General features: G+C 25.8%; 1 protein-coding gene across 3 annotated transcripts; it reads right to left on the bottom strand.

The window, feature by feature from the left end:
- Window positions 1-343: 343 nt before the first annotated feature.
- On the bottom strand, window positions 344-14,377 carry LOC107171719 (glycerol kinase 3-like). Of its 3 annotated transcripts, none has more exons than XM_089215874.1 (13): window positions 13,991-14,377; window positions 12,661-12,741; window positions 12,499-12,564; window positions 12,032-12,290; window positions 11,846-11,936; window positions 11,197-11,344; window positions 4,051-4,160; window positions 3,559-3,664; window positions 3,359-3,469; window positions 2,761-3,029; window positions 2,417-2,691; window positions 957-1,085; window positions 344-503 (listed from the first exon to the last, which is right to left on the bottom strand). In XM_089215874.1, exons 2-13 carry the CDS (start codon window positions 12,712-12,714, stop codon window positions 400-402), a joined length of 1,722 nt encoding a protein of 573 aa, XP_089072000.1. In that variant the 5' UTR covers window positions 12,715-12,741; window positions 13,991-14,377; the 3' UTR covers window positions 344-399. The 3 variants fall into 3 exon arrangements, with proteins under 3 accessions (XP_089072000.1, XP_089072001.1, XP_089072002.1); XM_089215875.1 differs by having other exon boundaries at window positions 2,417-2,622; XM_089215876.1 differs by having other exon boundaries at window positions 2,417-2,559.
- Between the last annotated feature and the right edge of the window lie 789 nt (window positions 14,378-15,166).

Here is a 15,166-nt window from a genome sequence, read left to right as displayed (position 1 = left end):
ATTAGTCCTATTTCATTCGAATATTTGTATCCTGTAACAATTTAAACTATTAACTACCAGAGCACGCTGTTTTCCGGTGGCTACACGAAAATTTTTTGCTCATCCGGCTCAAAACAGCCTAAATGGTTATTCCCTGAGTCACAGCCAGAGACATCATATTCGGGTATAATTTCCTCTTAATATAACATCATATAATCAATCCATATAAAATCCAAATATCACTCTTTCTTGGCTATGTCTCAAAAACTACAAACTTTCTAATGTTTTTAAAATGTATATTAACAAACATAACATAAAATATTATTTTCAACTTAATACAAATAACTTTTAATTTGAACCCAATAATGTTAAAAATTCACATATACATTTTATAACTCAGCTTTTTATAATTCTAAATGGCTAAAAACCAGCAAAATCATCATTTTCATTTTCTTCATCATCTTTACTCAAATCTTTTTTCCGGTCTATTGTTCTTTTCAGTGAAACAAATTTTGGTTTTTGTTCTATAACAAAAAAAATTATTAAACTAGTTTTTAGTGATCAAAGAAAGTCTTTTTGCTCCTTCCAAAAAAAAAAAAAAAGAATTTGTGGAAAAAATGTGTCTATAGAGTGAATTGGTGAATTTGATGTCACGAAATATTGTAACAGAAGTTGAGCGTGCAATCGTATATGTAGCCATGTTGACATGGTGTATAAATAATAATTTAACATAATATAATAGACGCTTGAATATTATTATTATGTGCATTTTATAAATTGAAATACTTGTTATTTACTTCACCCATAAGTTAATCTACATTTTAATAACAGGCGCAAGTCATTGTTAACACATCAACATTGAACATCAAATACCAAATCTGACACACACTTGTTTTTTTTTTTTATTATTTCTATTTAATTTTTGTATATTTTTAATTTACAATAATTTTAAAACAATTAATTTAGTAAATACTTGCCTCTTTCTGATAAAGTATGAATAAAAGTGTCATAGTAAGATTCAACACGGTTCATACTCCATATGCCAACGGCAAAACCAGCTGCCAAAGCAGCGCCTAGAGCTGTAGTTTCCAACATTTTAGGGCGCACTATTTTCAAAAACAAAAATAAATGCTAGTTGGGTTAGGTGGTTAAAGGCTAAAATATGCATTAAATTAAATTATTATTTAACTGCAAAGATATTATTGATTAATAATAATAATTAAATATATGTATAAAACATAATACTTATAAGTTAAATAAATTCTAAAATATGTAAGTAATAAAATAAAAACTTTTTTTTAGAAAACATTAAAATGCTTATTTATAATTTAACAGCCCTTTTACAGTATAAAATTTCGAATGTGGTATGCATGACAATTAAATAAAACATAACCCAAGATATAGAAGAAACATGTACAACACTAAATAATATTTATAATACAGATTAAGTAATGCATATAATGATTATAAATATTCATAAAAAGAAAATTAGGTTAATAATAGACTAATTAAATAAAACTTAACATTTTGTAAGATTTTCTGAGCATTTGATCATGATTTATTTCAAAGGATAAATAATTAGAGAAGGCAGTGAACACTTTTAATTATACTTGTGCTTCGATCCCCATAAGATTCTAAATCAATGGTATAAAGATTTTGCATAAAATCTTGATTATTAAAAAATAAAAATAAAATTAATAACTACAGGCTTTGAAAATATAATATATGATATAACCAATTTAAGAGGGCGCAATACCCATATTTGTTGCCCCAGTTTTACAAATGCAAAACATAGCAAATGTACGTTCACCAGTTCAAGTTTTACTCCATTAACTTAAAAATTAGAGTGAATAGACCTATTATAAAACTTGATTGTAAAAACATTATCTGTATTTTGTTGTAACTGTTGGAAGTATTTTTACGATAATTCAGTTTTTATGTAAGTTATGCGCGTATAATAAATTGTAAAATAAGCCGTTCATAACTCACTTATCCATAATCTTATTAAATCTTATTTCTTAATCCTAAAATGAAAAAAATAAATTATTTTTTAATTTGGTATTATCAATATTGTGTGTTGATAGAATAAATATAAAACTTAGTAAACAATAAATCAAGAGCATACAGAAAAATATGTAACTCTACAATCAATAAGCTCAAAATAGTATTATATTTTGATAATAATAATTTGCCTTAGGGATTACAAAATCATGAATATTTACAAATTATATCAGAATTTTTATGCAACTCAATTATAACAATTTGAACTAATAGTGATACTACTAACGAATATATACATCGAATTGATTTTTCATTAAGTAAATAATTTGTGAACTTACAAAATATTATGTCAGCCATTAAATTTTTTTTTTATGAGTTTCATGTAAAGGAAAAATGTATTTTAAATTGTATTTAAAATGCTTGTTTTCAAACTTACCAACAGGAAGACGACAAATATTTGTGAGAATCTTCAAAAATGTATCATTAGTAGACATGCCCCCGTCTACATTCAATGCCACAATAGGATGTCCAGTATCTGTGTGCATAGATTGCAAAACTTCATTTGTCTGTGAACAGATTCTTTCAAGAGTTTCTCGCATTAAATATGCAGTTGATGTATCTATAATCTGTCCTGTGAGTTTACTGTACAACATAGAAATTAGGTTAATCCATATTTGAAAAAAATCTATGTATGTACCACAAATAACGATTCTAATAAAATAAAATATGAATTCAACAGTGACAATAAGACGTTATTAACACAAAATTACAGGAACTAACCCATTTGCGTCAGTTTTCCAGAATGGTGCATAAAGTTCAGATAAAGCAGGAATCAAATGAATTTTATTTAAGTCTCCCTCAATGTTGGCCAAGTTATTGGTACTTTCGTTTACATTTTTATAAATATCCATGACCCATAAATTATCTTTCAACCACTCAGTAGTAAAATCAGAAACAGCCACAGATCCTTCAAGAGCATAAATTGGATCGGAGTGTTTGCCTATTTTGTAAGCGATGGTAGTTAAAAGTCCGTGTGAAGAAATCACTGGCTGAATAAAATAAAATAAATTATTAATTTTTTTTTCAGTTTTTTTAAACCAGTAAAAAATCATTTAATTTTAATAAGCATAAGCAATTTATGATTTATTGTATAGCTGTGTAGAATTTAATCTAGTATTTTTTACATTTTCCTTAACATAAATAAGAATTATTGAAACTAGCAGAATTGTTTTGTATTTATTAATCATTAATTTTAACAAAATTACAACTTAATTATTGGTAAAGTAAGTTAAGATGAAAAAATCTTTTAGAACTAATTTTTTATATCTTGCCTAACTCTTTTATTTGTATGCTGTAAAATAAAACAAATTATGCTTACCTTACGACCAGTGTTATACAGTAAAAAGCAATTAGTACCAAATGTACACTTTGCTACACCAGCTATGAAACACAGCTGACCCAAGAAGGCACCTTGGTGATCCCCTATGCACTATACAAATACATTATTAATAACAAAAATAATAATAACTTGATAATGTATGATAGTAATTAAATTTTTAAAATATAATTAATTATTACCCCAGATATTGGCGTAGCTATCAGTGGTCCATGAGCCATTAGTCCGTACACCTCAGAACAACTCCGTATTTCAGGAAATATTAGTGATTCGGGTATATCAAAAAATCTGAAATTAAATTAAAATAAATTGCATTAAAAATGTTCAATAAAGTTTGATTATTCATATCGAAAACATAACTTACTTAACTAATATAGTTTATAGTAATAGTGTAAAAGAAGGGAGAATACCTATTTCTCATTAGTAGATACTTGTAGTTGAATATTTGCATTACTAAATTATTTGGTTTAAGCAGTTTAAGGATAATAAGAAAAAAATTAACCTATTCAAATTAAAAAATATTTTCAAAATAAACAAATAAAAGTTAACCTCTTGATAATCAAAACAATGTATAGTTTATTTACAAACAACCAAATTTTATGTACCATTATATTAAAGTATTATAACTAATAAATAATAATTCTAAATCCATGCCTAATACAAATTATACATACTCAAACAAAGTCGGATCCCATCTTAATGAATGAATATTCATCAGCATGGTCCGAGAAGCGTTAGTAACATCAGTCACATGAACTCCACCATTTATACCGCCTGTAAGATTCTATAAACAGAAAGTAAATACAACTTAGAAGTTACAGGTGAACTTTAGAATGCAACAGTTATTTATTTTTTAGATTCTGAACGAAGTGATGAATGTATTGATTTTACAATGATGTGTGTTTTTTTTATTTATTTATTTTTTTTTGTGTCTATGTACAGCATAACTAGTCGAAATAATGCTTCAATTTCGAACTTTGGGGGTAGTTTCCGATGGAAAAGTGAATATCCTTGGTGCATTATAGAGGTCAAAATAAACATTTTCCAATAGTTTTCAAAAACGTCGAGAAAAACAAAAAAAAATGACAGAAAAACGGAAATTTTTACGCAAAACCAGTTTTCGACCAAATCGATTTTGTTATATGGTTATAATTCAAAAAACAATCAGTGTAAATACTTTAAATTTTCACCAAATGTTTATGTTAGTGATATCTATATACTGTTTAATTTTCAAATTTTTTGATTTTAATGAGTTATTTATAGACCACTGAAATTTTCGATTTTTTTTTTACTGTCGGTAAAAAAATTTTGGATGACCAAAAAAACTTGAAAATTTAATACAAGGTTCCTTATGAGTTGTTCTTATTGTAGCTAAAAAAAAATTAAAAATCGTTAGTCACAACTTTTTTTTATAAGCGTTTATAGTTCAAATTTTTACGACATCTGTCGAAAACGCGAAAATTTGCAAGTAATTTTAAAGTTGAAAAATCATAAAAATGTTTGTGTTTATAACTAAGGATGAAAACAACACTAAGTTTTCCATAAGTATTCCTTCAATTAGCTATAGAGAAAACTCGAAGCATCATTATGCGAAAAATTTTAGGTGCGTTTGAATTTTAAATTTTTACGAAATAGCGTAACGTTATATCTATTGATTTAACAGGTATACACATTTATAACAAATTCAGCAACGCAAACATTAACCCAACGTAGATATTAACACAAACATTAACGCAAAACGTAAACGGTTATTAAAATTTTTTCATATTAAATGGATATAAAGGATATGAGAAATATTTTTTTACAAGGAATGAAAAGGGTAGAAAAAGAGGAGGTTCTGTAATGAAAAAAATGAAAAAAATTTCAATTAGGGAAATAGACAGAATAATTGAACTTAAAAATAAGCTAAAGAAGGATTATAAAAATGCGGCTTTAAGAAACATATATGCTGAAGAAGAAAAGTAAAAATCTTTTGGACCAGTAACAAATGAATTAAAAAATATTGTAAATGCAGTCAATGAAGTTAAATAAATAAATATTAAAACTGACGAAGATATGAAAAAAATTATGGTTCCATATAAACGACCAGAAATATTAAGGATGGCAGATGGAACAAATACTCCAATTAAATCACCTCTAGAAATAAGGTCACCAATTAAAAAAAAATATGCCCTCAAAGAATATAATAACTTTAGGTTCAAATACAACCAAATATTTACCTCGAATTAATGATTCAGTTTTTGGATTATATTATAATACTCATAATAAACAATATATGATTGGAAAAGATGTAGTAGAATTTAATGATGATAATTTAATTATAAATGGAAAAACATATGAAGGAACAACAGGATTATTGAATTTATTATGTTATTCTGTGTATGCAACCACTAATTATTATACAGAGACAGATTTTGACAATTATAAAGATATATTAATTCAGATTGATTCAATGTATCAAAATAATGATAAAAAAACTGGGTTTGTTAAATCAAGCAAAGGAGAAAAATATTTGAAAATGATTAAACCTATTTGGCATAGTTTACCTGAAAATGTGGCCAAAAAGGAAAAAAAAAAAGATTACCAAAAGAAGATGAAGAAAAAGAAGGAGATTTAAAAAAGTATTCAGAAATGAATTATACATATAAATAATTATAAATTAATTATTAAAGAGATTATATTTTATTGCTAGTGAAGAAAAAGCAGGGCATAATAATTTTCATAATGAAAAAATTAGTATTGTTCATTTTTTTACTTCTGAATTAGAAAGAATAGTTAATACCTCACAAGGAATTGAGTATTTAATATCTTATGTAACAAGTTTGCTTGAAAAAATTGTAGAAGGATCAGGTATTATGAATAATCTTTTAAACAGTAAATTTATGCCAGAAATACATTGGCCTGGTTATAATTATCTTGGTCCTTTTACTGATTTAGAAAAAATAAAAAACCAGTAAATAAACTAGATATGGCAGCAATGGAACATGATTATTTTTATAAAAAACATAAAGATATTAAAACAAGACATATTGGAGATAAAATCTTGAAAAATAAAGCATGGGATAGATTTTTAGATTCAAATGCATCTATAGGTGAAAAAACAGCTGCTTTTGTCACCAAAAATGCAATGAAAGCAGAGATATTTTGGCATGGGATTTATTTAATTTTATAATTTTAATTCTTATTAAATGAATTTAGATTTGAATGATTCTCAAGTAAAAAAAGCATGTAAAAGCTTATGAAAATAAGATCGATGTAGTTATTCAATTAAAACATACACAGATTGGAAATGGTAAAAATATATTTAATTTAACTGATGGACAAAAAAATAAACTAATTAATGCTAAAAATAATAAAAAAAGGTGTGACATTAAAATTAAAAAATCTCAATTTGGAAATAAGGATAAAGTAGGTGGATTTTTACCTCTTATTATAGCAGGTATAGGAGCTCTTAGTGCATAAGCCGGAGGTGCTAGTGCTATTGCAAATACCGTTATCGATGCAAAAGATAAGAAATTAAAACGAGATGAAGCAGAAAGACATAATAAAGCAATGGAAGAGAATGTTAAAAATATTAAGACTTTACAAATTGGTTCAGGACTAAAAATAAATAAAAAATAAAACCATTAACTAATTATGATATTATTGAAGCAGGAAAAAATATAAAAAAATTTAGAGGTTGTTTTATGAAAGATGAGTTACCTGCAGTGCCTTGGAAAAATGAATGTGGAATATTAAATTTAAATAGTTCTAATCAATCTGGTTCACATTGAGTGGCTTGGTTAAAAAATGATAATAAAAAAGTATATTTTGACTCTTATGGAGATTCAATTCCAATTAAAGAAATTGTGAATTATTTAGAAAAAGATGATTTATATTATACCACTGAACAATTGGAAAATTATAATGATCCACCTATATGTGGTCATTTATGTTTAGATTTTATTCAGAATTATAAACTTTAATAAATTTTTTCATTATAAATGGAAAATATATTTGCTATTTATGACCATGCTATTATCCGTGAACAAGATAAGGTGTATGGCCTATATCTTCATCAAATCTTAATTCTCCTAATTAAATCACTACTTATAATATAAAGGAAGAAAATAGTTTTTTAAATATTAAAAAAGCAAAGTATCAAATTTCTGGCTCTGTCTTACAATTTGATGGTAATAACTACCCAGCAGATTAAAAAATATTGTTAGTTGATAATTTTGTTCCATTTTTGTTTGAATGGATTTGTATTAAAAAACATGGTAAAGAAATAGATAGAATTGATAATGTTGGAAGATGTAGTTTAATTAAAGGTACAGTTAGTTATTCTGCAGATCTTAGTGGTCCCACAATAAATAGTGGATTTCAATCAAAATTTAATAAAGGTGGTTATTTTAGCGCTGTTGGCAAATTGTCTAATTTATGTTTAGGATTTTTTAAAGATATAGAATATCCAGTATATAAAGGAGGTTTTGAAATAAGTTTTTTAAGACGTTCTGACAATGATGCTTTATTTAGAGATAAAAATGAAAAAGGTGATCTAGCTGGTGTTGGAAAAATTGTTATTGATGAATTACTTAAAATACCAATTGTGACTTATGAAGATTTGAATAAAACTAAGTTGATAAATGAACTAACTTTACTGTCTAAAAGAAACGAATATATGTTTATATTCAAATCATAGCAATGTATTGAAGAAAGAAATATTAGTGGTAAAACACTAACCAAAGACATAACAAATATGTATAGAAATATAAATAATCCTTTGTTTGGTATCATAGCTTTCCAAACAGATAAGCTAGATAATCAATTAAGAGATCCAATACAGTTTGATAATTGTAATTTAAAAAATATTTGGCTTGATATTGATAGTATTAGATATCCGGAAGAACTATTGAATTTAGATTTTAAAAAAGAAAAATTTAATATTGCTTATGATATGTTGATGGATTATAAGCATGTTTATAATAGATTACATCGAGATTTGTCTTTAATGTATATAACTCCACAACAATTTAAAGATACCAGGCCATTTTTTGTAATTAATATGAGTAGGCAGCCATCACTGATTTCTGGATCTAAAACAAGTATTGTCTTACATGCAGACTTTAATTAAGATGTGCCTGCTAATACCATTTGTTATATTTGTTTAGTATCTGGTTCAGAATTTTTTTATGATCTTCCAAATAATACAATTAGAGAAAATATTTAGATAATAATATCTTAATTAAATGGATTATTGTAAAAAATGTAAAATAAAAACAAAAAATAATGGCCTAACCTCTGAATTGCCGAAGATTATTAAGACATATAACAATACATACCATAGAACAATAAAAATGAAACCTGTTGAAGTTAATAAGAATAATGAGTAAGATTTACTTAATAGTGCTTATAGCTATGATATTAGTAATTCTATACCAAAATTTGAGATAAATGATAGAGTTAGATTATCATCAATAATTGATATATAAAAATAAATTAAAAACAAATTGGTCTAAGAAAATATTTACAATTGAAAAAGTTTTTATATCAAATGTTGCTTATTATAAAATCTATGATAGAGAAGGTACATTTTATGAAGAAGAATTACTGTTATCATTATTATAACTGTATGTATAATGTTTTTTGTATTGTTTAATAGGTAAAATATAAATTTAGATTCATTTAAAAATAGTTTATATTTTTTAATATATAAACTAAAAGTAAAGAGTATAAAGTATAAGTAAGTAGTTAAAAGTAAAAAGTATAACTTAAAGTGTCCTCAAGTGCCCCACTATCTACTATTTTTCATAAATTATAATTAGATATTTAATAATACAAGTAAAATATTATACAAATTGCTGTAACTTGTGTTACGTTTCACCTAAATTATAATATTTGTTTAAAACAATTTTTATTTGTATATGATACTACAATTTTAGCTATTTTGATGCATAAATGCATATTATATTCATGGATATTTTGTGTGACTTTAGTGTATGTAAATTCAAGCCTTGCTTATTAATTAATACACTATATCATTAACAATATTTATTAGTATGCAAATGCGAAATTATTATAAGGATTATTTGCTTTTCCAACATTTAACAGAATAAAATATAAGGTATATTATAACTAGGGCTCGGAAGTTGATACATATTGCATTCTTTTTTTTGGTACTTTTTAGACAATGCTCTCCTAGCCACAAAAATTGTTTCATTAGCATGTGAATCTGAACAACTAATTTTTATTTTGCATTTTTTGGTGTTTATCACTTTTTAAGTCATTTTTTGACATTTTTAGGTCATTTTCTGACATTTTAATTGATTTCACATTAGTCAGTTCTTATTGTTTCTAGTCGACCATTATACCAATAACTTAAAACTTGGAAATTACCACAGACTTAGATTAGTCATTTTATTAGACTAGCACTCTGAATTTTAATGCTAGCACCCCGAATCCCGTGATTATAACTTATAGTACTATTACCATCACATTTTCAAAATAATTACATTTATTAAAAATTCAAAAACAGTTTTATATTTATTTAATTATTTATAATATAATATGTTGAGTTTACGTCTGGATATATTAAACTGCAATGACGTATAAAACATATTATATAATATCATAATAATTGTGAAATCTTGGACACGTACCATGATGGGTCAGGAAAGACTATCTGACTTATCGATAATTCATATTGAGAGCGATCTAGTCATTGATAAAGACATAATTTAAAATAAGTTTGCTGAAAATAAGCGCAAATTGCCTTTACATTTTTAATAAATAAATAATAATAATAAAATGTTTAGTTGTGTTTGTTTTATTTTTATTTTATATTTTTATTTATATAATATATAGCATAGTACTATTGGGGTGTGTGAGGGGCGAAGCCCCTCACGAGTTTGGTCTGTTTCCTCAAACATTTTTGGTGCTTAAGCCCCCCTAATGTTTTTTGGTGATTTGTGCCTATGGACTAGTCATAGTTTCATTTTTTAAGTATATTTTTGTCATTTTTATGTCATATTTTGAATAATTCAAAGCTTTGATAAATTTATATACAATTTTATAGTAAAATAGAGTAAAACATTTTAAAAAATGCATTTTTATTAATTTAAAACTAATATTTGTAATTTTTTAAGGACATTTTTTTCCATTTGTATGTCATATTTGCATTTTTTATTGTTTTTAAGGTCATCAACTCTCAGGCCCTAGTTATAAGTTCATAACTTACAGTAAAAGTATTTGAAAAAAGAAAAGTTTTTTATGACATAATAATTTGAGTATTTGAAAATGCATGTTTTATTTTTGTAAATCCATACCGATGTTAAACTGATTTCATTAATAGTGTATTAGATTCGTTTTCATAATATTCTATTAAAAGGACTTATCACAGGCATTTGCTGTCTTTTTCTTATAAAATCAAAATATAACAAATTTATCAGCTCAACAGATCACGTGTAACTTTTTTAGTTTTAAAATTAGAGTGGATTGGCTTTTAAGGAAACTTAATTGCAAAAACATTATCAGTGTTTGTACATGGGTTTTTTTTTAAGATGTTAATTTTTAACAAATTTTGAGTATATGATATGACATACATAAAATAACTCAATTAAAAAATGATTTATTATAAAGAAACCTATAAACAAAAACAGAAATGAATATTTTCTTGCCTTCAACTTTCATAGGGAGTAGTCAATTCACTCCAATTTTAAAATTAAAGAAACTACCATGTGACCTGCTGACTGTAAATTTGCAATGTTATGCATTTTTAAGACGTAGATAACAAATTCCATTTAATTTTCACATAATCATAATCTTAGATTCTTAGTTATTACCCAAATTAGCCATGAATCCATTGTACCAAACATACACCTCTCTTCTTGAATAGCTTTTGAAACTTGAGGTACGTTTTCCATCAACCAAATCAATTTGAATACACTGAAGTGTGGATTCAAAGTCGAACCGCATTTGGATTGCAAAAATCTATCAGATAAAATTAGATAAATAACAAAAAACCATAAGCAATTTTAGTATTATCACATGAAAATATAATCATAGAAAAAATATTATATACTTTTGTTATATTATCTATCTGATACTATATTAAAATGTATGGTAAAATTGATCAATTATCAATTCAGTTAGATTAAAAATGTTAATAGTTAAGTAATGTTGAATCAAATTTCAACAGAACAAAAAAAAAATTGAATCAATTTATAACTTTTAAAATAACTATGATTGAGCTTACTAATAGTCATAGGGTACTTAGGGTCAATTTTTTGGGTGCTAGAATTTGATACACTACACACAGACCCGCTAATAAAAAAATTCATAAATCATGGCTTACTTTATAATTTATATTTGAATCTATTATGTGAGAGCTGGATAAATATTTTGAGGGTTTAGCCCCACTATCCCCCACCTAATTGCCACTATGCTTATAGAATAATGTATGAATTTTTTTTAATTTAAATATTAACTCACTTTTTTTGTTCATCCAACGTATTACAGTTAGAAATTTGTTTGTTGATGAATCTATCAACTATTGATTGTGTAGTTGCCATGTCCATCCAAACTATAGATTTAATTTGTAAACATTAAGATATTGTTAAATTTAGATTATAAGACTTATAACTAATAGTTTGCTTAAAGATAAAAAAATGTATTTACTTAAAGCATGGTATAATGGTGCCCCTGTATACTTGTCCCACACTAAAGTAGTGCCTCGCTGATTTGTTACGCCTATCGCAGCAATAGCTGAAGATAATATATGCATCATGTTGAGTTTTTTACATACTACAGCTATAGTTGTTTTGATTTTCATTAGTATATCCTCAGGATCTAGTACCAACCATCCTTCATAGACGTTTATGTTAGGTATACTTATTTGATGACAGGCTATTGGCAAGTGAGTTTTTGATGAAAAAACCTATACAATTTTTAACTTTAGATCTACCTTTTTTGTTTATATTAATATTATACAATCTTTAAATTAATTATAATTCTCAACTATTATTGTGAGTAATTAATATATTAATAAATAAAAAGATTAGTTCATAAGTCTTGAAAAATAATTGTTATTAATTAAGAACATTAATAATTGTATTACTATATTTATTAAGCTTAATAGTATATACCAAGAAGCGTGTACTGTTAACGCCTTCATCAATAACACCAACAAATGTTTCTTCATCAGTAGACATCTTTAATATAAATAAATGAAAAGTTGAAAAAATATTTATTAAGTTATATGTAAGTTATATATTAATATAATAAAAATATTTCAATGTATACTATACCGATTTTTGTGCATTATATTTCTTATCACAGGTTAAGATATGTGTATTGGACATTGTAACTAACTATTGATGTTGATCAAACTGTCAATACAAATAAAATAATCATGAATTAAAATGTATATATACTGATCTTTATAAAGTGATAGATATGAACAAAATTACTTAGTATTATAGCTTTTAAGAAGAAATGTTTAAATACTAAAATATTTATAGAGTTATTTTATGGATAATAATCCTATAATACCATGTTATATTATATAACTTTATAATGTCATTTCAATTATTATTAATTACCATAGTTTGTATTGAATATTATACTAGACTATTAATTTTATATTCTATGGAATAATTATTGACACAGCATATTCATTTAAAGTACTAAAAGGGTACTCAAATACTAGAGTTCAACAATGAATTAAGATATAATTTACTCTCTAAAAGAGTTGGTTTAAAGTTTAAAAGACAAAATGAAAATATAAAAACCATTGGATAATTTTGGACAGCTGAGTCTAATAAATAAATAATAAATAAATACCTATAAATAAATATGCAAGCGTACCTATTGGTTAACTTTTTTCTATAACAAACTGATTAATTATAGGTATGGTTATTTATTTATAATAATTTTTAATTTTTGGCAAACTAACTGTAACTGACTTATATATTATAGTAACTATCATTCAAATTGCATATTTTATATTTTTATAGTAATAAATTATTACTATAAATTATAATTATTTTTATTTTTTGGGCAAGTAAACTAACTGATGTCTAACAAAAATAATACTATTTTAACAATTATCATTCAAATATTGTTTGTTTATTGTTAGTTAATTAGGTACCTATATAGAGACAGATAATATGTCTATAATATCCATAAGCATGCCAAGAAAGCGCCGGATATACAACGCCCCAACGAGTTTTAGTTTTATAACCAGCCCTAAGAGGCCCATTTTCAGTTGAACATTTCTAAATTGATCTAGATTTTATGCAGCGCACAGAGGTACATATAAATTTATTTAAATTTGTATTATAAAATAATGGCCCAAACACTTGGTACACTTGGATTGATCTTTTTTTTTAGCGATCCGCAGAGTTTTTCATGGTAGGTTAGGTTAGGCTTTAATGCAGACTTGCTCCTGGACATTATCTACAGGGTCATCATACATAACATATTAACAGTTAACTCCTATATATGCATATAATACCTATATTTTTATTTGTCACTAAATTGTTAAAATTTGAGGAGGGAATGTTCAAAGAATAGTCAAGTGCCTACCCCCAATATGATAATATCTATTGTGTATTATAATGTATTTAAAAACAGTACCGTATAGCAAAAAAAGGAACGACATCTATCACACGGCGGACTCCAGCTGGAACGTTTTAACGACGGACTTGAGCTGAACAGAACTAGACAAATGTGAGCGTGCTGGACTGCGGCACACGCTATGACAACTGTGATTGACGTCTAAAGATTAGCTAACACTGTTTTAACGAGTATTCAATACGCCGACGATAAGCTTCGTTGGAGTAAAAACAATAGTCAATAGTAAGTCTGAAAGTTTCTAGGGCTTTACGTCGAAAACGAGCACAAACGTGTAAAATGTAATCAATGGCGGACGAGACGCGATGAGACCGTGTTCCAAACGGCAATAATAAATAATAATAACAATAAAAATGTCAAAAGCAACCACAAAACATGTGCGTAGTCGTAGTGACCGACGGCCGAGCCCGTGCCATAGACAAGTATACTAATAGATAGGCAACCGCAATGTTAATATTCGGGACATTGAACACTGCGCTACTGGTGGCTGGTGAATGAAACTTCGATCCCTTCTCTCCACCTTCTCATAGCTCAGTGCCGCCGCCGCGTATATAGATTGCCAACCCCAGGCGCTGAGCGCATTAACCACTGTTAATTATTATTTTAAATACTCAATTGAAATTAATAAAACAAACATCAAAAATAAATTGAATTAATTTTTATTACAATATACTAAAACAATATACAAAAACTATGAAATAATAACAATATATTATAATATTAAACATACATTTTAAATATACAAATACAAAATTAGTAGGAACTTTTGTTACATTTCTCAGCCATATATTTTATACTTAATAATTAACAATACAATAAACATATATCTAGTCAGTGGGAATATTTACACATATTTCAAAATTAAAATTAACAAAGTGAATAACATAAAAGTCTAATAATAATATCTTAAGAGGACCTTTTTTTTTTAGAAAACAATTTGTACCTTTCAAAAGCATTTATTTTAATTTTATCCGATTCATTTTTATTTAAATTTATTTTTCCAGATAAAATTCTATTAATTTGCGTACACCAATTATGTACCATTAATTTTACCACAAAATTAATAAATTTTTGTGGAAAAATTAATTTATGGTCAGGACATGTTATGTATTTTACATCAACTTTTTCTTTAATAATATTAATCAATTCTATTTTCAAATTTTTATGATGGCATATATT

Source organism: Diuraphis noxia, unplaced genomic scaffold (assembly GCF_037042655.1).
Source record: "Diuraphis noxia isolate RWA-SAM2 unplaced genomic scaffold, SU_Dnox_SAM2 contig0001, whole genome shotgun sequence".
In the NCBI taxonomy this organism is placed as follows: Eukaryota; Metazoa; Arthropoda; class Insecta; order Hemiptera; family Aphididae; genus Diuraphis; species Diuraphis noxia.
This window is presented reverse-complemented; position numbering and strand designations above follow the sequence as displayed.

Coding starts and splice junctions, on each gene's coding strand:
- LOC107171719 (XM_089215874.1), bottom strand. CDS start 12,714: ATGTCCAATACACATATCTTAACCTGTGATAAGAAATATAATGCACAA. Junction 11,937..12,031: donor ACCATTATACCATGCTTTAA/GTAAATACATTT, acceptor TTAAATCTATAG/TTTGGATGGACATGGCAACT. Junction 11,345..11,845: donor ACGTTGGATGAACAAAAAAA/GTGAGTTAATAT, acceptor TTTATCTGATAG/ATTTTTGCAATCCAAATGCG.